The sequence below is a fragment of the Oreochromis niloticus genome, linkage group LG18 (assembly GCF_001858045.2).
Source record: "Oreochromis niloticus isolate F11D_XX linkage group LG18, O_niloticus_UMD_NMBU, whole genome shotgun sequence".
Classification (NCBI taxonomy): domain Eukaryota; kingdom Metazoa; phylum Chordata; class Actinopteri; order Cichliformes; family Cichlidae; genus Oreochromis; species Oreochromis niloticus.
The window spans coordinates 13,234,870-13,255,661 of record NC_031982.2 but is presented as its reverse complement, the minus strand read 5'-3'; the positions used below and the strand labels follow the sequence as shown (position 1 = coordinate 13,255,661).

Genomic DNA, 20,792 nt, shown 5'->3' with positions numbered 1-20,792 from the left:
TGTGTCTTGTCAAGATTGTCCTTTTTCAGTATAGGTTTAATTACAGCAGTTTTTAGTGATTCTGGAAACACACCTGATATTAAAGAAAAGTTGACGATCTGTAACAGGTCTGACTCCAAAGTCTTTGTGACCTTTTTGAAAAAACTTGTTGGCAGGACATCTAAACAGCAAGAGGAGGAGTTCAGTTGACCTAAGATGTCCTCCAGGTCTTTGCTGTTAATAGGGTGAAACTGTTTGATGGTGTTTAAACAGTTTTTCGGTGGACACAGTACATTTCCTGGATCTGCTGTTGATGTATTAATTGCTTGTCTAATCTTTTGGATTTTTTCTGTGAAGAATTTGGCAAAGTCATTGCAGGCCATGGTCGAATGAAGTTCAGCTGCCACTGACACAGGAGGGTTTGTTAGCCTGTCAACTGTAGAAAATAAGACCCGAGCGTTATGACTGTTTTTGGTGATGATGTCAGAGAAGTAGGACCTCCTTGCACTCCTCAGTTGTAAGTTATAATTGTGAAGTTTCTCTTTATAGATGTCATAATGAACCTGGAGGTTTGTTTTTCTCCATCTGCGCTCAGCTTTCCTACACTCTCTTTTTTCATTTTTCACCAGTGTAGAGTTTCTCCATGGAGACTTTTTCCTTCCAGAGATAACCTTCACCTTAATGGGAGCAATAGTGTCCATTACATTTAACATTTTAGCATTGAAGCTATTGACGAGCTCATTGACTGAACCTCTGGACAGGTCAGGTGTTAATGGGAAGACCTGGTTAAAGATCTCACTACTGTGTTCAGTTATACACCGTTTTGTGATCACTGCTGTTGATATATTTGTGTGGGCTGAGATTTTACTTTCAAAGAAAACACAGTAATGATCAGACAGGCCCACATCAGACACAGTAACGTTTGAAATGCTCAGGCCCTTGGAGATCAGTAGGTCAAGAGTGTGTCCTCTATTATGTGTGGCCTCTGTTACATGCTGAGTCAGCCCAAAGTTGCCCAGTGTTACTCAGGTCTTTAGTCCCTTTGTCCTGAGGGTATGTAACATTTTATAAAATATAAATTAACATTACAGTTGGATACATTCAATATAATATAATATAATATAATATAATATAATATAATATAATATAATATAATATAATATAATATAATATAATATAATATGTCCGAACATGTGGGGGCGCTGGAGCGCTGCTACAGTTTTTTTCTACCAGAGAAGAAGAGTGTCTTCAGGGACGTCACTGGCGTGTTTTGGAGGAGGTTGGAGGAAGATGGCGGGGTCCAAGGTGAAGCAGGACATGCCTCCTCCGGGAGGCTATGCTCCCTTTGATTATAAGAGGAATCTACCGAAACGAGGACTTTCGGGTACATACGCCACACGCTCACGTAGCCAGACATTTAGATTCATTCAGAAGTTGTTGAATTTTGGATAGTTTATGTGATATTTGCTGGTTATGCTAACCCATTAGCATAAATACAAAGATCCAAGCTAGGATAAAATGTGTATGCGGGGTCTTACATTTATCCTTGTCATTAAAAGGAACATCTTCATTAGCAGCACGACAACAGCTGTACAAGTGTTTTTGCAGCAGAGCAACATTTTAATGTGAATTGTTATTGACAGGTTCAGAACGACATGCTAACTAGCTAACACAGGGAGTCGTTTAATTTGCAGGTTCAGTTCAACGTGAAAATGCCTGCTGTTAAACGGAGGGTTATGTTTTATTTGACGAAACTATTCCAGCTGTTCTATCGTTTGCTGCTTGGTTAACAGTGTTAAAGTCTTAAAAACAACTAATTTAAATCAACTACTTGATTGTCTGCGCCTTGAAAAGTCAAACTAATGCTAATTTTGAGTTAATTGATTAAGATGATCTCCTAGGACAGCGTAGTCTGAAATGGTATTCAGGAATATTTCTCCAGACTTCTTGAAGGGCATTCAAAGCTCTTCTTTGGATGCTTCTGTCCCCTTTTGTTCTGTTCTCAGTCAACATGATCCCACACTGCTTCAGTAATGTTGAGGTCTGAGCTTTGGGGAGGCCAGTCCATGGCTGATAGTGTTCCACTGCTGTGTTTTTATATACAGGCATGCTTTTACAACACATACTAAAATACCAGATCGTGTTGCACGATGGATCAGAATCCAACCACACTTCTTTACTGTGTTCACAAGGTCCTTACCACTGGCTGAAATGCAGCTCCAAAACATGACAGAACCTATATCGTGTTTTACATATGGCTGTAGACACTCTAATGTACCTCTTTCATGGTCTCTTCTCTACACGTTGACTTGATTTGAAGCTAAAATTTCAAATCTGGATTTATCACTCCACAAGAGATGTTACCACTGATGATCAGTCCAGTTCTTGGGTAATCTGACATACCTGAGCCTTTCCTCCCGGTTTCCTTTCATTAGGAATGGCTTCTTGACAGCCAACCATTGAGACCTAACGTTTATGCCTCTGTTAACCTGTATTAAAAATGTCTGCTGACTCAATTTCTGATTAGGCTTCAGTAAACAGTAGATGGATTAGTCGAAGGGTCAGATCGATCTCTCAGATCCTGCATCAGGTCTTTGATTTCTTACAGGCGTGACTTTCAGATGTGGTTCATGAGCTGTAAATATTTTTTTTTTTAGACTTGGCATCTCTGTTGTCCTCCACTTATCAAGTTTCCTGCATTTTTTTAGGGCACACTGCACATCATTCTACAATATGCCAAGCTTTCAGCTCTTTGGGAATTAGCTTGGTGGTGCAAAAATATTTGATGTTTATCAAACAGTGTTGTCTTTGGGAGTTTCTTGTACATTCAAGTAAAAGAATAGAAATGAAAAATTGGTTTTTGTTAAAGGATGCTAGTAACAAAATGCATAAAGATACAATTTAAAATGTGTTCTTTGGTAAGTTGTCTGTTATGTGCAGACACAGCACTGTTGCATCCCTTGAGTTAAGTGCATTTTTTTGTGTTTTGATTTATTCAAAGGCCAGTGTTAAGTGGCTTAACAAACACAAGAAACATTCCCTTGACAATGGTCAGGTACAAGGACTGAAAATGAGTGGAAAAAGCAGTCATGTCCAAAGAAAAACTTTGATAGACCTTCAGAAAGCCTGGAGAATGATTGGTCAGACTACTTTGCAAATTACAAGAAAGGCTTGGAAGAAAATATAAAGAGATCAGGTGTGCCTCAAGACTTTTGCACAGCTCTTTATGTTGGGACACAATAATTGGTACAAAACTCTCTGCTGCCTCAGAAACTGTCATAGTAATCAGGTTGCGGACTGAGTGCAAGTTAGTGACGGTAACGTTATATAGACGATTTCAAATTAAGCTGACTACGAATAAGTTATTTTAATGTGAACCCAAAAAGAGACTTTATGCCAACAAGACTACACAGCAGAATACAATGCAACTGAATAGCACTGCAAAGAGTTTCAGAGAGCAGCAGCTACAGAAACTGTGACGTTTAGATGCTTTTATCTAAACTGTCCCACCTGCCTTTGAGTTGTAAAACCTTACTTGCTTGGCTTTTGGCTGGTAACTAAAAATATAAGGTGTCAAAAGTGTAAAAATGCATATAAACACTGTGTTAAACTCCATGACTAGATAGTGGTTGCAGTAAGAATGCTATTCATATTAAGGTTAAGTGGTAAATTAAGTTTATTTCCTGTTTGTTACTCCAGCACCTGGATTAGTTTCGTCATGTGAATAATGAGTTAATCTGAAAAATGTTTTAATGGAACCTCATTAAGTCGGTATGTGAAATTTGCACACATTTTTCCTCCCTATACCAAAAAGTATGTGGTAATGCCCATTTTATGGTAAGATTATAAGGCTTTGTAGAGCAGTACAGGACACTGAGTTTTAGCACCACTTAATTGACAGTAACGAGAAAGACCTGAAATGAGTCTCAGAGGCATCAGTCAGCAGTAGCAGTCTGATGACTTTATATCACAGTGAAACTGCTTTAAAATGAAGAGTACTCAGGTTTTCCACATCTTCGACATGTAATGATGAATGATGGGAATTTATTCCCAAAGTTGTGGCCGAACGCAGGTGACACCATATGTGAATGTCAGCTGCTCCAACAGGGTCTGATGTTGTTAAAAAGCAAATTCTCTGATGGATATTTCAATGAGTTCACCTGTATAATACCTTAGAACAGCATAAGCCTGTGCAGCTATTAATATAGTAAATGTTTTAATACATATGTAAACTTACTTAAGCTACTTAAAGATGTTAAAAATGTGCATTAATACTCAATAATGTTCTGTTACTTCATTCATTCTTTAACCTGCAGGATATAGTATGTTCGGCATTGGCATCGGCATCATGGTCTTTGGGTACTGGAGGCTATTCAAGTGGAACAGAGAGAGGAGGTAAGAAATGTCAAGGAATTGTGATGTGGTTTTGCTTACTGTCACACCTGTGTGCACTGCTCAGTCTCAAACTGTGTGCGTGTGTTTGTGTGTTGCAGGCGACTGCAGATTGAGGAGCTGGAAGCCAGGATAGCTCTGATGCCTCTGCTGCAGGCAGAGCATGACCGAAGGTGACGGAGCACTTTTGTGCATGCTTACTATGATTTTTTTTTTCCAGTGGTGTTTACAACAATAGACTGTATATAATAGTTAGCCAGCCAACCAACGTTTAGATCACCTAAATGTTGGTCTGTAACTTTCTGTTATGAAGCCTCAAACTGAGGTGTTTCTCTTTTCTGACTCCCAGATTGACTTTAATTTACAAAATGGCCTCAATGGTTTGTTTAGTACAAACACAAACTACAAACTGAGTCCCTAAACACATCAGGAAAGTGTTTACTGAGGTCTCAGAGGAATTTGGGAATCCTTTGGTTTTTTTCAAGCACAGGAGTCGCCCCCTGCTGTCCATTAGAAAGAATGCAGATTGAAGGCCATTGACCTTTTCAGACATATGAACTATGTCCATCTTTTATACTGCCTAAGCTTGCAAACACAGGTCAGCTGTTTAATGCAGAGCTGAATGTTGTCTCTGTGCTAGGACCTTACGGATGCTGAGGGAAAACTTGGAAGAGGAGGCAATCATCATGAAGGATGTTCCAGGTTGGAAGGTAAGAAGTTAAAAAAAAAAAAGCATCTTTATGATATAATTATAGAGAAAAAATTTTCATGACCTGTCCAACATTATTTAATAGGTCTTTTCATTAGTTTTTAATATACTTGATGTTTTCATTTTTAAAACAGTTCAGAGACCAAAGAAGAATCATACTTTAAAATGTCATAAATATATAATTTGTTACACCAAATTTGGGGATGGGACTGAACACAATGGGATAAAAAAAAATTAATAGGGCTTTTCATGTGTGAAGAAATGAATAAATGTAATTTACTCTTACTATCAGGACCCTTTGTACATGTTACATTTAATTTAAAACATTTAATATTTTGCCCCCAAAATGTAAGAAAATTCATTTGTACTAAAAGATTTATGCAATGTACATTTTAAAACCTTCAAATGGTCTCTCTTATAGCAAACTACTATAAACTATTGCATTTTGTACAAATATTAGCTGAGGTATGTTCATACAGTCCAACAATTGACTTCTCCTCTTAAACACACTGACCGACAGTATTATTTTCAGCTTTGTTGTGTAAGCATAACACTTATCTAGATTTCCCACCTACCTTACCTGCTGCGAGCCTGCTGAGATGCAAAGGTTAACCTGAGACACAATTTAAACAACCCCGTACTACTGCAGCTGAAAGTAAAAAATAAATAAATAAAGGAAACTGCAAAAATCTAAGTATTTTTTGTGTAAAAATGCAAAGTAAAAATACATAAAACTCAGTAAACAGGATAACAAAGAAATATATATTTTAGTTCCGGTCTGTCACATTGATCAGCCCCAGATGTTGGTGAACTTCAGCGTTCCTGTGTTGATGCTGACTGTGTATCTCTTTAACCGTGCAGATTGGCCAGAGCGTCTTTCACACAGACCGCTGGGTCACCCCTCTGTCAGAGGAGCTGTTCAACCTCAGGCCCCGCGAAGAGCTTTTGCACAAGCGTTTCGGCTTCCTGTGGTACGTGTGAGCACCACCGAGACCACCAGCATCCCGAGCTCCTCCACCTTCCACAGGCGGTACCACCTGGACCTGTGTGGTTGTTCACTTCAGCTTGTAAATGTTCCAAATTAAAGTATGTTTTTCTGTACCTGATCTTGGCTTCTGTGTCAGTTCTTTAATTTAGGCGAAACCACAACTACTTATGTCAGTACTGTTTCAGATATTTATCGTCATACTCCACTGCCTTTTACAGCCATGTAGTGTACTTTATTTATTTCATGAAGTTTACCGTTTTTTTTTTCCTACACGAACTAGCACATTACTAACACACCTCAACCAGCTGTGACATCCAAATGCTTGATATTTATTTAAATAATGAATTAATATAGTTAAATATGAATCCTTATTTTGTATTTTATTACATATAACTCAGTGCTCAAGCACAAAATCTACTAGTCTGAAGTTCTGCCTTTGTAAAATGTAACACCACACGTGTGCCGAGTACAGGAAGATGAGTTTGGTGAACCACAGTGTGGAGGTCAGTGCACACAGTAGATTCAGGTAGCTTTCATTTCACAGATCAAATTACTCTGAAGACAAAGTTGTCCGATTACCTTTTTAGATGAAGCCATTATTCCCCAACTCATCTTCATAATGAAACACCCGCAGAAAAAGTACAGCGGTGCATCCTGTTAAACTTGTTTGTCCTAATTTACAAGACAAACCAGAAGCCTTCATGTTATTTGCATAGTAAACAAACCTGCTGGACTTGTTTTGTGTGTAGTTGGCTGCATTTGCCACGTACACGTGTCAGAAGTCAAAAGATTTGCATCTTATACTTTTCCCGTCTGATGCATTGATCATATTTCAACTTCATATCACATTAAAAATGTTAACTTCTAATGATGTAATCCTTCAAATCTTAATCTTACAAAGACCAAGTATGTAATAATACCAAGTAATAGCTTGGTACCATCAGTGTGTCTAAACAATAGCTTGACAAGAGTGAGGTCATATTAACCATTAAAATTGGCTTACATATACCAGAGTACTGTAAAGAGGAGGAGCTGGGTAATTAGTATGTTACACTATTAATGTCTATTTACATAATTGTACCAGTGAGCCATTACCTTCCTACTCCTACAGGCTTAGACAGGAATGTCTCTGGCCCTTGTACATAATCTTCCTTAAGATGACAATTAAACTTAAGGACAATGTTTCCTCAACTACATTCCTTTCCCTCCTACTTTTCAACCATTTTGGCATTTCTCTTAATAAAAAGCCAATGCGAGTTTCAAAGTAAGCAATACCTCAGGCATGTGTTTACAAAGGATGAAAAAAAAAAAACACAGCAGCAAGGTCTTTTGTTTCAGATTTTATTCAAGTTTTGATCCAAAGCAAAACTACATAGGTTTCTTGTCTATCAACTGCAGCTCTGTAATGCTGTTTTCCCGGTTTGCGACATTTACTGTAACATCAGGAAACGTGCTTCTCAGGAATTTGGAAGGTTCCTTCATGTTGACAGTCACCCCACTGCTCGTTGGACCTGGAACAAGGAAGTCTTATTTAGCCTGACAATTTCAGTTTTGAGCCCAAACAAACAGCTTTGCGTAACAACATGTGATTTACAACTTACCTGATACAGCAACTGCGTGAGATCTTGCAGCCTAAAAATCCAGCTACTTCAGCTGTGACGAGATCCACTGAAGCATCCAGTCAGTTTTCAGTCTAGAGGAGGAGAAATGAATGGATTAAACCTGCCAACTGATGCTTTAAGTCAAACTGCATGCAGTATTAATGACTCACCACTTATAAGGTACAAAGGAAAAGTGAATGCAGTCTAGACACCTTACACATGAATTGGGGCTTGTGGACATTACAGGAGCAAATTTGTGGACTAGTGAACAAAGTGGACTGAGCACAAAACTACCCGACTTAAAGGACCAATGCATTTTTTGGTGGACTCGAGGTGGAGCACTAATATCCCGGACAGGAACCCCACCTCCCAATGGACTTTAGAATCAGGTAAGTGGACTTGTGATGTTTGTAGGAGACATCTGAAGCAGAGGACTAAACAGCGGCTAACTTGAAGGTATTCATGGCAACAATGAGAACTTAGTTTCAAGGATGTGAGCAAAGCAAAAGGAGATTTTTACCTCACGTGCACTGGCCTACTTTCTTCACATTTGACTAGGCAAGAGCAGCTTTCATCTCTGAGGAGCACTTGTTGGTAGGCGCAACACTTCACTCTCCAAGGACTTGTAGGATATTGAAGGAGCTCTTGACCTCTCTTGAACGTAATGAAGCATGAACATGACCAGGCACCAACTTCCCCATATTTCCATATGCCACTTTGTTTGATCAGCACACTTAGTAGGTACAACATTCGGCTCATGGATCGTTTAACATGTACAGGATTCACTTGACTTAGCTGTGCTTCCCCCCCCCCCCCCCTTAAATTAATGTTGACCTTTACAGAAACCCAACAGCTTTCCCTCCCCTCCCAGCTTGGAGAACTTTGACTAGCCTGCCAAATTGCTGACTTCAGTCCAGAGATGGGCACCATCTGATTGCATCAAGCAGATGATTTAGTTCTCAGGCAGCATTACATTAAATTGAGCCTACAGCGCTCAGCTTTAGTCCCCATGCGGTTGTTTTAAGAGGCAACAATCATGATCATTTTCCACAATTTGTTTAATAGGCTCCATGAAGCCAAACTGACAAAAAAAAAAGTTGATCATACAAAGAACAAAAAGTACAAAACTGTTCCCGGTTTGAGATATATATAGCTTTAGGGAAACAAAGATACATTTCTCGATCACTTTAAACAAGATTAGTCCATTTTACAGCACATTAAAAATGCAGATGTTGAGCAGAGCACAGAAGATACCTTGGACAGACTGTAGCATGCTGCAATTTGCAACTTCATGAACAGCCGGCCACTTCGGATGTGTAGTTCACCAGTCTGAAAGGAATTCACTCTTTTGGGAAATTGAACAAACAGGAGCCTCAGTTAAACTAAGGTTTTTTTTCTTCTTTTTTAATATTAATTTGAATTTAGCATCAAGTCTCCCAAAAGTCTGTTTATGAGCATATATCTTTCCTCTCAGTTTAAAACCTGGCAGGAGGTAGGTCAGTCAGAGACTGAGGGGGAAAATAAGGAACACAAACAAGCCCCAGATATTGCAATATATAAGAAAAGGAATCAAATCAGGAAGCACTTCAAGTGCTGGACAAAGTTTAGAGCAATGGTAGTGGCTGTTCAATGAAAAGCCATGTTGAGAACTGTTTTGATCCCCAAAAATGGGACTTTACAGTATCAGATTACAGATGCCTTTTGTTGCACGATCTTTGAGAAATGAGTCCAATTAAGCATGGTTAAGATTCTTGAACTGTAATTTGTAACAGGAATGACCAGAACCCATTGCTACATTTTTCTTCTTTTTAAAGATGCTGAACTATTACAACAAAACTACAGAACTAAGGTCAGCAAACACGTGGACATTTTTCTTGAGGAGCGCATCTTTGAAAAACAGCCAGCCAAGTGAAGATCTTGAATCAGGGAGATGTTTACTCATGTGTAGCTGAGGATAAGAAGTGGGCACAGAGGTAAAGACACTGCAAGTTCGAACACTGGAGTTTTACAAATATTCCCCTTTCAACCCGCCTGTCTAACAACCCTCCCTCTTTTTGCATAACGGGGTCCTTGCCTTCCTCGCAATTTGAGAACACGTGACATTCGGGGTTTGCTTTAAGTGGTTCTAATGGTTTCCAGCCTCTTTGTCAGAGAGGGGCACAAAAGAAATCTGGCAACCGTTTGGAAAGAGGCATCAAGTTGGGCACAAAACTGAGGGGCATACATGGTGATAGGCTTCACATGTTGGGGCTGTGAAATCTCAATTTACAGTGTTGATGTGTACAGCATCTCAACCTGCCACTTAAAGCAGGTATTCAAAAACTAGAGGGGTGCTGCGCAGAGTTTGTCTATGCCAAGTTACTGAGATGTGCTTTCAATGTTCCTTTAGATTTTGTACAGACAGCCCCAACATAAATGCACCCAAATACCTGAAATACATATTATTGATGCTTACCATAGCTGTCGTATCCATCGCGGTAGGATCCAGATCCTGAACGCTCACCATATCCACCCTGCCCCCTAATACAAACAAGAAACTTGCATTTAGAACGCATTCGAAACAAATTGCATTCAAACAAACTTAAGCTCTGATTATTTACCTGTTTTCCCTGTAGCCGCCTGAGGAATATCCTCCACTCCTGTATCCACTGCCACCAAAGCTCCTGTCTCCACCACCAAAGCTTCTGTCACCATAACTCCTGTCTCCATACCCTCTGTCTCCACCATATCCACCTATTAAAGTCAAATCAGTTTTAATTTCGATATTGTTAGAATAAACCTTTAATTTCAACTTTTTAAAAATATTCCCACGTCGCACCTCGGGAATAACCACGCCCACCTCTCCCTCTGGAGCCGCTAAATCTGCCTCCTCGTGGGCCGGAGCCAAAACCGCCTCTGGAGCGCCCTCCCTTTCCAGCTTCATCCACCCGAATAGCACGTCCATCCAGCGTCTGCAATACAACAGGAAATGTAAGAATGTATAAATAAAATCAAATTAATTATTTAATTTTTTTTTTTTTTTATTTAAATTCGATTATAAATGAAGCAGCATGATTTCTACCTTTCCATTCATGGCGTCCAGCGCGTCTTTAGCGTCCTCTGCATTGTCGTATTTTACGAAGCCAAACCCACGAGATCTTCCGGTTTCTTTGTCTCTGATCACGTCCACTAATCAGAGAGAAATTCCGATTAGGCCACATATTTAGTAAAATATTTATGTATAAAGTCATTTTAATCTATATACACTCAAGAGGAATAAAGAGTTTTAATTACCCTTCTCGATGGTTCCGTATTTGCCGAAGGCCGCAGCCAGGGAGTCCTCGTTGGTCTCGAAGCTCAGACCTCCGATGAATAATTTTCCCTCGTCCGACATTTTTGCTATAGCTACAAAAAAATAAATAAAGGCAATGAAAAAAAAGTCTCTCACAAATCCTTAAAACTAAGACGGGGCTCTTGATCGTCGAAAATCCTCGACACACACGATCGCTAAACAGCCGCAAAGAGAAAGTAGGTCACCGGAGCAGTTTCATAAAATGGCGATCATTGCTTGCGCAGTTATGACCTACATACCTCCCGACGTTTAACAGAGCATTAAATCCGAATTTATCATAAAACTACATCATATTTGACCGATAATCGTTGCTAAAACTCAAAAATGAGTCACACTAGGCCTTGGGCCTGAAAACGTGACGCAGTTTCGTTAGCGGATTAGCTGGCGGTTTTTCTTCCAGCGCCATTTTGTAGCACCACGCTACACGCTTTTGTTTCAATGACCTACTTTGCGCCAGCTCGAGGGGCGGCCAACTGCCTTATTTTTCAGCTTATATAACTGCCCCAATTAATACAGAAAACACAATATATTAACATATTTCTGCAAATTGAAACGATTTACCATTTTAACATCGAAAAAAACCCGATTCTAATACGATCAAATAAAAAAAAAGCGACAAAACGTATGTTAATTTTTTTCAATTAATAGAAAAGGTCAACTTGGATAAAAAAATGCTTTTCATACTTTACAAATACAGATGCACATGAATAAGATTATATTTCACAACCTACACCGTGTAGACACAACACCTAACAAAGAAAAGCATTTACCTTTGTCTCTCACGGAGATTTAAGGGAAGTTGCTGGGAGCTGCGATGGAGGTCGAATGAGGGGGAAGAACGAGCGCGATCCGCTTTTCACTGCAATGCGCACTCACTCCTTCTTCTACTGCTGTTTGGGCGGCAGACCGTTAGAACAGCCGCAAACAGCGCCATCTTTTGTTTAGGGTGACGCAGCATAGTGCTGTTAGGTTGGGCCGCATTTAGATGTCTTTAATTCCTCTTCGTTTTCGGCTGATGCCTTTAGGGGTCGCCACAACGGATTATTTGCCTCCCCCTCACCTTATCTTTAGCATTCTCCACCATTACACAACCTATCTGCATTTCCTCTTTCACGAAGCTCCTCTGTCCTCCTGCCTGGTATCTCAATATTACCCCGCAAAAAACGAGGTCCTCAGAGCCGATCCCTGATGCAATCTCAACCCTCACCGTGAACCCATCAGTCACTTCTGGGCCTTTTCATCTCCAAGTAGTTTCCCCAGCAGCACAGAATAACGTACTCTGATTTGAATAATAATTTGTATCTGATTTGACTTTGCAACCAAAAATATAAATTTAAACTTCAAAGACAGTTTAATGTCTTTGAAGTGGCCTTCAAAGACATTAAACTGAAAGTATGCGTATATTTGTGTCTTAAACAGAAACCAGATTAATAATTAATCCAGAGATGCTTTGTTTTCAAGTACAATAAAATAACAGCGTGCTAGCACAATTACACAAACAATGAGTGTAGTCAGATGAATGCCAGTCATAACTGCAAGTCGCTTTCATATGTTGTTAACGGAGAAAATGATTCAACTGTGTTTATTTTGCAAGCCTCGAGTGCTTTGTTTGCGTGAGTCACGATGGCGGTAAGGTGTGTGGGGCCGAAGTCCTGTTTGTCTGTGTGGGAGGAAGATTTATCTGCACATGGACGTCTAAGCGATGCAGTGTGTTTTAATGGAGTGTGTGGGGGAGGCAAAGAGAGAGAAAAGAACGACTGTGTAGGAGGCTCAAAAACCCATAGCTGTCATCTGCAGCGTTCTTGCAGCGCTTAAAGGAATAGATCAGCGTGCAGGGAAAGGGTTTCATCCTCTTTCTTGTAAATGATCGGATTGATACCGCCAAAACGAATTCATCCGGGCAGGCAGCAGTGTGTAGGCTACACTATCATGGCCGACTGTGCCTGCAGCGCCGAATCTGCAGCACAGGCGGTCTTTAGGATTCAGGACGAGCAGCCGTTGTGCTGTCTGATCTGTGGCGCTGGGCGTGCTGCTGCAGCTGCACACTCAGTGATCACAATCAACAGAGCTGCACCGAAAACAACGCCAGCATTCGTGCTGCAGTACCCAGTTGTGTGCTGATCGTCGTTTGATAGCCGAACGAGAGAGCTTCCACTCGCCTGTTTCTGCTCTCAGCTTGCAGATCACACAGGCTACACCTGAGCAAGGCTTCGTGTTTGTCTGCACGTCAGCAGCGAAAGCAGGCACAGATGTTTCAGCTCATCCCGAACAGTTTCATGTTGTGCCGCTGTGATTTGCATCCTGTGAGCTCAGCTTCAGACGCTGGCTACAGGGAGGCGAATGCTTTAGTTTATGGCATTTTTCACAGAGTACTCATTGGAGTGCCTCTAAAGAGTCATAGCATTAATAATACACATAGTTATCCATGCAAATTCTGGTATCTCAAGCAAGGGATGGTGTCAGGTACAAGGCCAAACTGATCAGCATTAATAATGTTCCAGAGGTTCGACAAGATGTGCCAGGATTCCATGATGAAACTTAAGGGTAGGCATGCAAATTCTGGTATCTCAAGCATCACGTTTTAGACCCTTTGCTTGTCTTTAAAGGCCCACCGAAACAATCTGAAGTGTTCAGCTGTTATCATGGAAGAAGTGTAAAGAATGCTGGTTGGCTGCACATCAGTGCTTCTACTTCCTGTGCTTTTACTGTCGAGGAGAACCAACATTTCATTATATCTTAGATCGTAACGCTCAGCTTTACTGCACCACTTAGATTTTCTTGAAACCTCTGCTCCACTAAGAGAGATGGCAACACCTCTCTGAAACTCATATGGCTCTTAATAATGAAAAGCGACAAAGCACAGAGGTTACAGAGTAACCTAGAAAGCTGCTTCTGTTGATCCAGACTCTGTTTTTTCAGTGGGAGAAACATTTCACCACTCATCCATTCAATGTGCTGACTGCAGGTGTTCCTAGCCTTATGGATGATTGAGCACATAGTATTTGAAAGGATCTAAGCATTTAATATTGAAATAGATCATTCATCTTCACCACATATATATCTCCTGATCATAGATAAAAGATTAGCTGTGACAAACAAACAGAAAGGATGTTTAGTAAAATAAGGCTGAGACATTTTCATCTACAAAACGACGAAGACAACATTATATTCTTCATGTAAAAAGAAAAGGCTCCATTCATAAACGCTTTCAGATTTTTTATTGTTTCCCTTTATTATTTGCATATTTTTTTGCTTCTTTGTATTTCATAAATAAGATATTTTCAAGAAACATTGCTTGCATGGAACGAAACACAGTCTTACATTCAAAACATGTACAATTAAGGCATCAGAGTACATAGAGTAAAACACCAACAGGGAAATCTATGTGACACGTGCTACATACTGCAACAGCCGCAGCTGCCGTCACTGAAGGACAGACTCAGATTACACATCACACAGAGAAAGCCACAACATTTAGACGTATAGTTTCAGATAGTAGAAAAATACTAACAAAGGCTCATTTTTTTATAGCCCTGTACGGCAAGGTCAGCTCTGGTATCTATCATAGTGAGCGGGTCTTTTTACATTCAGAGACTAGGGGTGATGGTGGCGCTTCTGGTACGGATGAGAGCCTTGTGAGATGTGCGAGGTCTTGCGAGCCCTCCTGCGTAGACGCCTCTCGTGCATCAGGAGCTGGAGGTGCTCTAGCTTACAGTGCAGTGTTTGATTCTCCTCTGTGGACGAGTGTATGACGGGACCCTCGTGGCCTACGTCACCTACAGAGAAAGAAATCGATCAGGCACAGAAAACTAAGGTCTCCATGGGTGTTTATGGTGTGCTCTGCCATTAATTACTGCATAAGAAATACACTCAAAAGCCACTTTGTCAGGCTTAATTTGTATGTCTGCTCATTAATGCAAATATCCAATCAGCCAATAACATACAGACATGGTCAAGACGACCTCCCGAAGCTCCGACCCAGAATCTGTTTCTCTGACGCAGTAAAAATACGACCAGTCGAATTTTCTAAAGCTGCAGCTGTCAAATGCTTCGTCTTGTTCTTCCACCTGTCAAAACCCTCAAAGTTAACTACATAGAAGCGATTGACAGACAAGCTGTGAAGCAATTGTTCTGCTTGATTTCCTCATATTTTCAGCTCTAATCCAAACATACAAATCCACAGGAAACCCCGTCAGCACGAGACAGTCGGAGCCTAATAAGGAAGCGTAAACACTCGTGGATGAGCTGTCATTAACACTGCCTGTAAAGACTGTAATAGTCTTTATACTGACGAAGGCCTGCGTAACTGCTGCACAAGTGCTGCGTGACTAAATATGACACAGCAGAGAAACTCGTTTTATTTCAGCTGGGAGGAAACACGAGCGTGTTTTATTCTCTGGGGGCCTCAAACAGTCTCTTTTTTATTGTTTTTGTTTTCATTTCCCTGTCCTGATTTCTAAAATGCACACTATCCCAGGATTTGCATGCATTTACATGCGCGTTATGATGACATGCTCTCCAAGTTTCCAAAATAATATTCGCTTGAACTGACCTGGAGCTCCGCAGAGGGCCTCTGTCCTCTGCATCGCTGGTGGTCTGGGCTCTTCTGCTGTGAGCAGCGGGCTGACTTCAGCGCCTGGAGCAGGACAGCGGTGTAGAGGAAGAGGAACTGGAGCCCCCTGGTGGTGGTAGGCGGCTTTGAGGAGGTCGTTGAGGATCTGGAGAATAATGGCGACACCACGTCGAGGATGACTGAAACCGCTCTGACTGCAAGGGGCCAGGGTGCCTGAGAGGAATAAAGGAGTTATTATTACTTTTTTCTCTCCTTATCCTAAAAAAAGCTATTCAAAAGAGAAAGTTCATTAGATTAGAAAGAGTACCCGTATTGTTGCAACACTAGGAAACATCACTGGTTTATGTTAATCAGACCAAACAAAAACTGCTGAGCAGTCTCCAGAGCAGACGTACCAGAGAAAGTCCCAGAGAAGATGCCAGGTGAGTGTCTCACGAAACTCTCTATGACAGCTCCTGGAGGATTGGGCAGCTGTGCAGTGGATGAAGCATTAGCATTACTCTGTAAGGGACAAATATCCACCTTAAGGAATAAGTCTGAGTAATAAAATATTCTTTTCTCACTAATTTAAATTCAAAAAGACTATTGTGAAAATTTGGTTACACGTTAACTAGATGGCACTGACTTCTGTGTTAGAGCGTGTGTGGCTAACCTCTGTGAAGGTCGAGGCTGCTGTGGGGCTCAGGGGTGCTGGGCTGGAGCTGATGAGACCAGCTGAACAGACCGGTGCAGTTGCTCGCAGAGGAGAGCCTGGATGCGGAGAACCACAGGGCAAAGGAGGAGAAGGAGTGTGCGGAGATCCGTGCTCAGAGTGGGAATTAAGCAGAGAAGAGGGATTACAGCAGTTTGTGGCAGGAATGCTACTGGATGGAACCGAAGGGTTTTGTGAGTTCAGTGAAGTTCTGGGTCCCTGAGTGTTAAACTGAAACGAGGATAAAGAGTCAACAGAGGATGGAGTTGCAGATGAGGCCTGTGAAGCTGATGAGGTAGCAGGTCCAGTGGTGGAGGTCCACGCCGAGGCAGAGTGAGGATGGTTCGTGCTGCTGGCCATCTGCGCGCTGCTGCCGCGAGCCTTTGAGTCCAGCTGCAGCTCCTTCACGTCCTGCGCCGAGAGCTGGAGCTCCACACACATCACGTGGGCACCGATTCCAAGGTTAATGTTCAGAGGTGAGCGCCCAGACAGGAAGTCATTAATCTGCAGGGACAGACAGGAAAGTTTCACTCTTCTTCTCCTGCTGGTATGACTTTACAGCACAGTTATCTGAAACCACAATACACTGATAACAAAGAAAACCTATCATTGATATTTCCCATGAATTTCTCATGTGGGTCAATTTGAATGGCTTCAATGACGTAACCTCCGATTACAGAGGAATCTGCTACACAGAGATATAAATTTAAATAGTAAATTTGCCGCTTTGCTTCGCCACACTTTTATTAAAGCTTTAAAGTCTGTGTAGTGTGTGTGTCTGTGTGGATTACTGCCTCTGGTAACTACAAAAATGATGAAGGTTACCTCACCTATGTATGTTTTAATGTTATTAATTGAATCCGATGTTTGTTTTTATGCATCTATGTTGCAAAGTCTCCCTTGTAAAATGGATCTTTGACCTCAGTGGGCCTAACCTGGTTAAATAAAGGATACATAAAAATATATATCTTTATTGAACAATCACTCACAGCACAGGCTGGGAAAAGTAAGTGAACTCTTGTCTCACAAAGATGATATATAGAGCAGGACAGCGCAGGATGTGGAAAAAGAGAAGCGTGAGAAATTATTTGAAGAGGTGGACGGGTGCAAGATGAAGGCCAGATACGCTGTCTAAAGTTATTTATTTTTTCAAAACTTCATATTAAAGGCTTGTTGGAAGTGGCTCAAAGTTTACTAGAATGTAAAATATACTGCTGCAACGCAGAGGATCCGGAAAAGATGGAAAAGAAAGTTCAAAAGGAGAAAGAGGAAGAGAAAATGATAAATAAAGAGAAAGAGAAGAAGCGACATGTCATGAAGAAGAAGGAAGAGAAAGAACAGATGGACAAAGATATCAGCATATTGTGAGAAAAGACAGTAAGTATGAGAAACAGAGGTGTGATGAGAAAGACATAAATAATAAAAAAAAAGGGAAGTAAAGAAGGGACTGGGGGGTAGAAAGAGGAACAGGTGACGGCTCCAGCATTCCTCCCCCTGAAGTCTCACCCCCACCCCTTCTTTCCCAAACTCTAATATTGCAATAAAAAAAATGGACAGATATGATTACATTTCTCCACCCTGACTGTCTGTGAATGTTTGCTGCTTGTGTTCAGTACAGACAAGAAAAGTGCAGTTGTTTTTGTGCTATTATTAGGACTCTGTGTGTGTACAGGTCAGACCTCTTTTTACGAGTACAGTAATAATGAAATAAAAAGTAAAACTAAGACACAAACCTTTTCTCTTGCAGCTGTAACGACTGAATGACGTGTGTCTAACCAAAACTATGCACATCCAAACTTGGTCTTTAGACGAGTATTTATTGATTGATTTTTTAATAGGGTGAGTAATGTATCTTAAACAGCATCACTTAAATCTGACTTAACTTAAATATGAACTGGAAAAAATACACTAGCGCACAGTTTGAATTCCTAAAGGGAAAATTATTTCTACGCCTCATTCATGCATTCAACTGGTTTCTACCACAGACTGTACACCCACCACCCACTTTGTTAGGCACACCTGTCTGTGACTTGTTAATGCAAGTATGTAATCAGACAATCACTCAACAGCGACTTAACACATTTAGGCATGTAGGCATGGTCAAGACGAGCATCAGTGCGGAAGAAAGGAAAAGCAAAAAAAGACTTGTTTACTGCGTCAAGCTGATAGGAAGGCAACAGGAACTCAAATAACCACTTGTTACAACCAAGGTATGCAGAAGATAGGCTCTGAAAGCACAACACGTCGAACCTTGAAGTAGATGGGCTATGGTAACAGAAAACCACACTGGGTGGCTCTCCTGTCAGCTAAAAACAGGAAACTGAGGCTACAGATCTCACGGGCTCACCAAGACTGGACAACAGAAGAATGGAGAAACGTTGCCTCGATTTCAGTTGTTAGAGAAGGAATTAGGTGCAAACTACAGGAAAACATGGATCCATCCTGCTTTGTATCAATAGTTCAGGCTGCTGGTGATGCAATGGTGTGAGGGGCAAACCCTTATTATCAGCTGAGCACCCTTAAAACCCTGAGTATTGTTGCTGACCATGTCAATCCCTTTATAACTACCAGTGTAGCACGTTCTGATGGCTGCTTCCAGCAGGATAACACATCAAAGCTTAAATTATCTCATTCTGGTTTTTTGAACTGCTCTCTAATGGCCTCCACAGGCACCTGATTACAATCCAGTAGAGCACCTTTAGGATGTAGTGGCACAGGAGATTCAGTTCATGGATGTATCTGTGTGGTGCTATCATGTTAATATAAACCAAAGTCTCTGAGTTTCCTGCCATGAAGAATAAAGGCAGGTCGGAAGGCAAAATGGAGTTCAACTGAGAACTAATAGGCTGTATTTAACGAAATGAGTGCATGCAATAATACAATAGCAATATTATTACATGCAAACTGTAGTTTCTAGTGTTTACTTAAAGCATACAGTGAGACAGAGAATTAAAATGCTCACCTGGACTTCTGTTAAACTTTCCAACACATCCATCACAGTCCTTTCAGCCCTGGCAGTCGAGCACTGTGCAGCACAATATAGTAAACAGTGTGATTACATGTGTGCGGCAAAGTTACAGAGCAGCCAGGCTAAGATGTGCATTAGTTTACGTACCAGTAAACCAGCTTCAATGACTGGGACCAGGGTCAGTTTGCTGCCATCTGTTACACCCTGGTCCAGGAGCGTCCCTGCAGTCAGGTGCCTAATTCATAATACATAAATCAGCTTTAATGGGTCAAACCAGCAAAAAACAACAACAACCCACATACGCATAAAATACGCGGATTAAACGTAATTGCTTTACCTAAACTCCCGGAAGTGCACAGGATGCAGGGTAAAGCAACAACTCACCTGTCTTTATGCAGGAGTACGATCCTGTCCGTGTGCAGTCTGAGTTTCTGGGAGATGCGCGCTTTCAGGGCCTCCACGGTCTCCCCCCGGGGGACGGTCAGCTCCACCGGGCTGCCGGCCGTGGAGGTGATGCACAGACGCATGGAGGGCTGGCCGCTGGAGACCCCGGCCCCGCGGCTTGCACACTGGAAGGCGGTGACGCTACAGAGACCCCGCTGCTGCTGCTCCATTCACGAACACTGGCTGCTTTGAATTCGGGCTCTGGCCGTTGGGATCACCTGAAGCGAGGCGCTGCGGGGCTCCTGTGCTCAGGTCGTCACTGCTCCTCGATGTGAAGCATCCCTGAAACCACGACAAGCCGCAGACTTCACGCCAGTTCCTCTTTCTGTCTCTGACAAGCGCAGCTCCACTCCTCCAGCGTGAAAATACACCCCGACCCCTGGCAGGCCGAGCCCCGCCCACTTCGCATCACAACCAATCGGAGAGGGACACAAGACTACGAAGGCTGTACTGCCCAATCTGAAGGAGCTCTGCTTCACGTGGCTCCACCCTGCTTTTTTTTCACCCAACTCGCCATTCATAAATGATGCAATCCGCACTGCACATTTTGTACAGAATCGCAAAAAAACATCCGACTGTAGTAATTCCTAAGATTTAAACTCTGGAGATTATTCACGTTATTAAAAGATTATACCAGAGATGCTTCTGTACCGGCAGGGGGGTTAGTTTTGACCCCCCCGCGATGACACTGCATCCCTCTAAGGAGGTGACATTATTATGTTAAACACCCACTCCTTGGCATGAAAGCAGCGTCGCCTATTTTTATGCAAAACCTTTAAGGAGCTGGAAGCTCCTACAGCATGAAAGGCACAGAAAATCCTCACGGACATGCAGTGGAGTCAAACATGTGGATTCATGAAAAGCTGTGAACTTTAATGAAACTCTTAGCTGATTAAAACATGAGCATAATCAAAAGTATCCCTAACAACTTTTCTAAAGTTTTAAAAATATATATTTTTCTGAGAATAGAAAGCTTTGAGAGAAATGGTAAGCAGACTGGTTCTTACGTAGTGCTTTTCTACTCTGCAGAAGCACTCGAGGCATTTTATACAACATGCCTCATTCACCCATTCATACAGGGACTTTTTCTACACCAAAGTGTTTTCTATCTGACAT

At 41.5% G+C, this 20,792-nt stretch overlaps 3 protein-coding genes across 8 annotated transcripts; 1 reads left to right on the top strand and 2 right to left on the bottom strand.

Annotated features, from left to right (window-relative positions):
- The first annotated feature begins 1,205 nt into the window (after window positions 1–1,205).
- Window positions 1,206–6,186, top strand: ndufa13 (NADH:ubiquinone oxidoreductase subunit A13). Its single transcript, XM_003438185.5, has 5 exons — window positions 1,206–1,363; window positions 4,296–4,374; window positions 4,473–4,544; window positions 5,012–5,081; window positions 5,942–6,186. The coding sequence occupies exons 1-5, from the start codon at window positions 1,270–1,272 to the stop codon at window positions 6,059–6,061; spliced, it is 435 nt and encodes a 144-aa protein (XP_003438233.1). The 5' UTR covers window positions 1,206–1,269; the 3' UTR covers window positions 6,062–6,186.
- Window positions 6,187–7,400: 1,214 nt separating this feature from the next.
- Window positions 7,401–11,928, bottom strand: cirbpa (cold inducible RNA binding protein a). 5 transcript variants are annotated; one of them, XR_270023.3, is made up of 8 exons: window positions 11,771–11,928; window positions 10,943–11,053; window positions 10,731–10,837; window positions 10,488–10,620; window positions 10,270–10,402; window positions 10,125–10,189; window positions 7,670–7,761; window positions 7,401–7,579 (listed from the first exon to the last, which is right to left on the bottom strand). XR_270023.3 is itself a non-coding variant. In XM_003438186.5 (7 exons), the coding sequence occupies exons 2-7, from the start codon at window positions 11,040–11,042 to the stop codon at window positions 9,604–9,606; spliced, it is 552 nt and encodes a 183-aa protein (XP_003438234.1). In that variant the 5' UTR covers window positions 11,043–11,053; window positions 11,771–11,928; the 3' UTR covers window positions 8,710–9,603. The 5 variants fall into 5 exon arrangements, 4 of the variants coding, with proteins under 4 accessions (XP_003438234.1, XP_005476235.1, XP_019203661.1 ...); XM_003438186.5 differs by lacking the exons at window positions 7,401–7,579; window positions 7,670–7,761 and adding an exon at window positions 8,710–9,617; XM_005476178.3 differs by lacking the exons at window positions 7,401–7,579; window positions 7,670–7,761 and adding an exon at window positions 8,710–9,014.
- Window positions 11,929–14,201: 2,273 nt separating this feature from the next.
- On the bottom strand, window positions 14,202–20,083 carry LOC102082684 (midnolin). 2 transcript variants are annotated; one of them, XM_005476177.4, is made up of 7 exons: window positions 19,617–20,083; window positions 19,380–19,467; window positions 19,227–19,289; window positions 16,226–16,768; window positions 15,969–16,044; window positions 15,553–15,786; window positions 14,202–14,776 (listed from the first exon to the last, which is right to left on the bottom strand). In XM_005476177.4, the coding sequence occupies exons 1-7, from the start codon at window positions 19,844–19,846 to the stop codon at window positions 14,595–14,597; spliced, it is 1,416 nt and encodes a 471-aa protein (XP_005476234.1). In that variant the 5' UTR covers window positions 19,847–20,083; the 3' UTR covers window positions 14,202–14,594. The 2 variants fall into 2 exon arrangements, with proteins under 2 accessions (XP_005476234.1, XP_005476233.1); XM_005476176.4 differs by having other exon boundaries at window positions 15,969–16,074; window positions 19,617–20,082.
- Between the last annotated feature and the right edge of the window lie 709 nt (window positions 20,084–20,792).

Bases quoted from the DNA above. Each gene is read 5' to 3' on its own strand.
- cirbpa (XM_003438186.5), bottom strand. From the start codon at position 11,042: ATGTCGGACGAGGGAAAATTATTCATCGGAGGTCTGAGCTTCGAGACC. The intron at 10,838-10,942 runs GTAATTAAAACT...CTCTCTGATTAG, and splicing joins ATACGGAACCATCGAGAAGG to TGGACGTGATCAGAGACAAA. The intron at 10,621-10,730 runs GTAGAAATCATG...GTTGTATTGCAG, and splicing joins TGGACGCCATGAATGGAAAG to ACGCTGGATGGACGTGCTAT.
- LOC102082684 (XM_005476176.4), bottom strand. From the start codon at position 19,846: ATGGAGCAGCAGCAGCGGGGTCTCTGTAGCGTCACCGCCTTCCAGTGT. The intron at 19,468-19,616 runs GTGAGTTGTTGC...ATTATGAATTAG, and splicing joins GTACTCCTGCATAAAGACAG to GCACCTGACTGCAGGGACGC. The intron at 15,787-15,968 runs GTACGTCTGCTC...TATTCCTCTCAG, and splicing joins CTTCTCTGGGACTTTCTCTG to GCACCCTGGCCCCTTGCAGT.
- ndufa13 (XM_003438185.5), top strand. From the start codon at position 1,270: ATGGCGGGGTCCAAGGTGAAGCAGGACATGCCTCCTCCGGGAGGCTAT. The intron at 4,375-4,472 runs GTAAGAAATGTC...TGTGTGTTGCAG, and splicing joins AAGTGGAACAGAGAGAGGAG to GCGACTGCAGATTGAGGAGC. The intron at 4,545-5,011 runs GTGACGGAGCAC...TCTCTGTGCTAG, and splicing joins CAGGCAGAGCATGACCGAAG to GACCTTACGGATGCTGAGGG.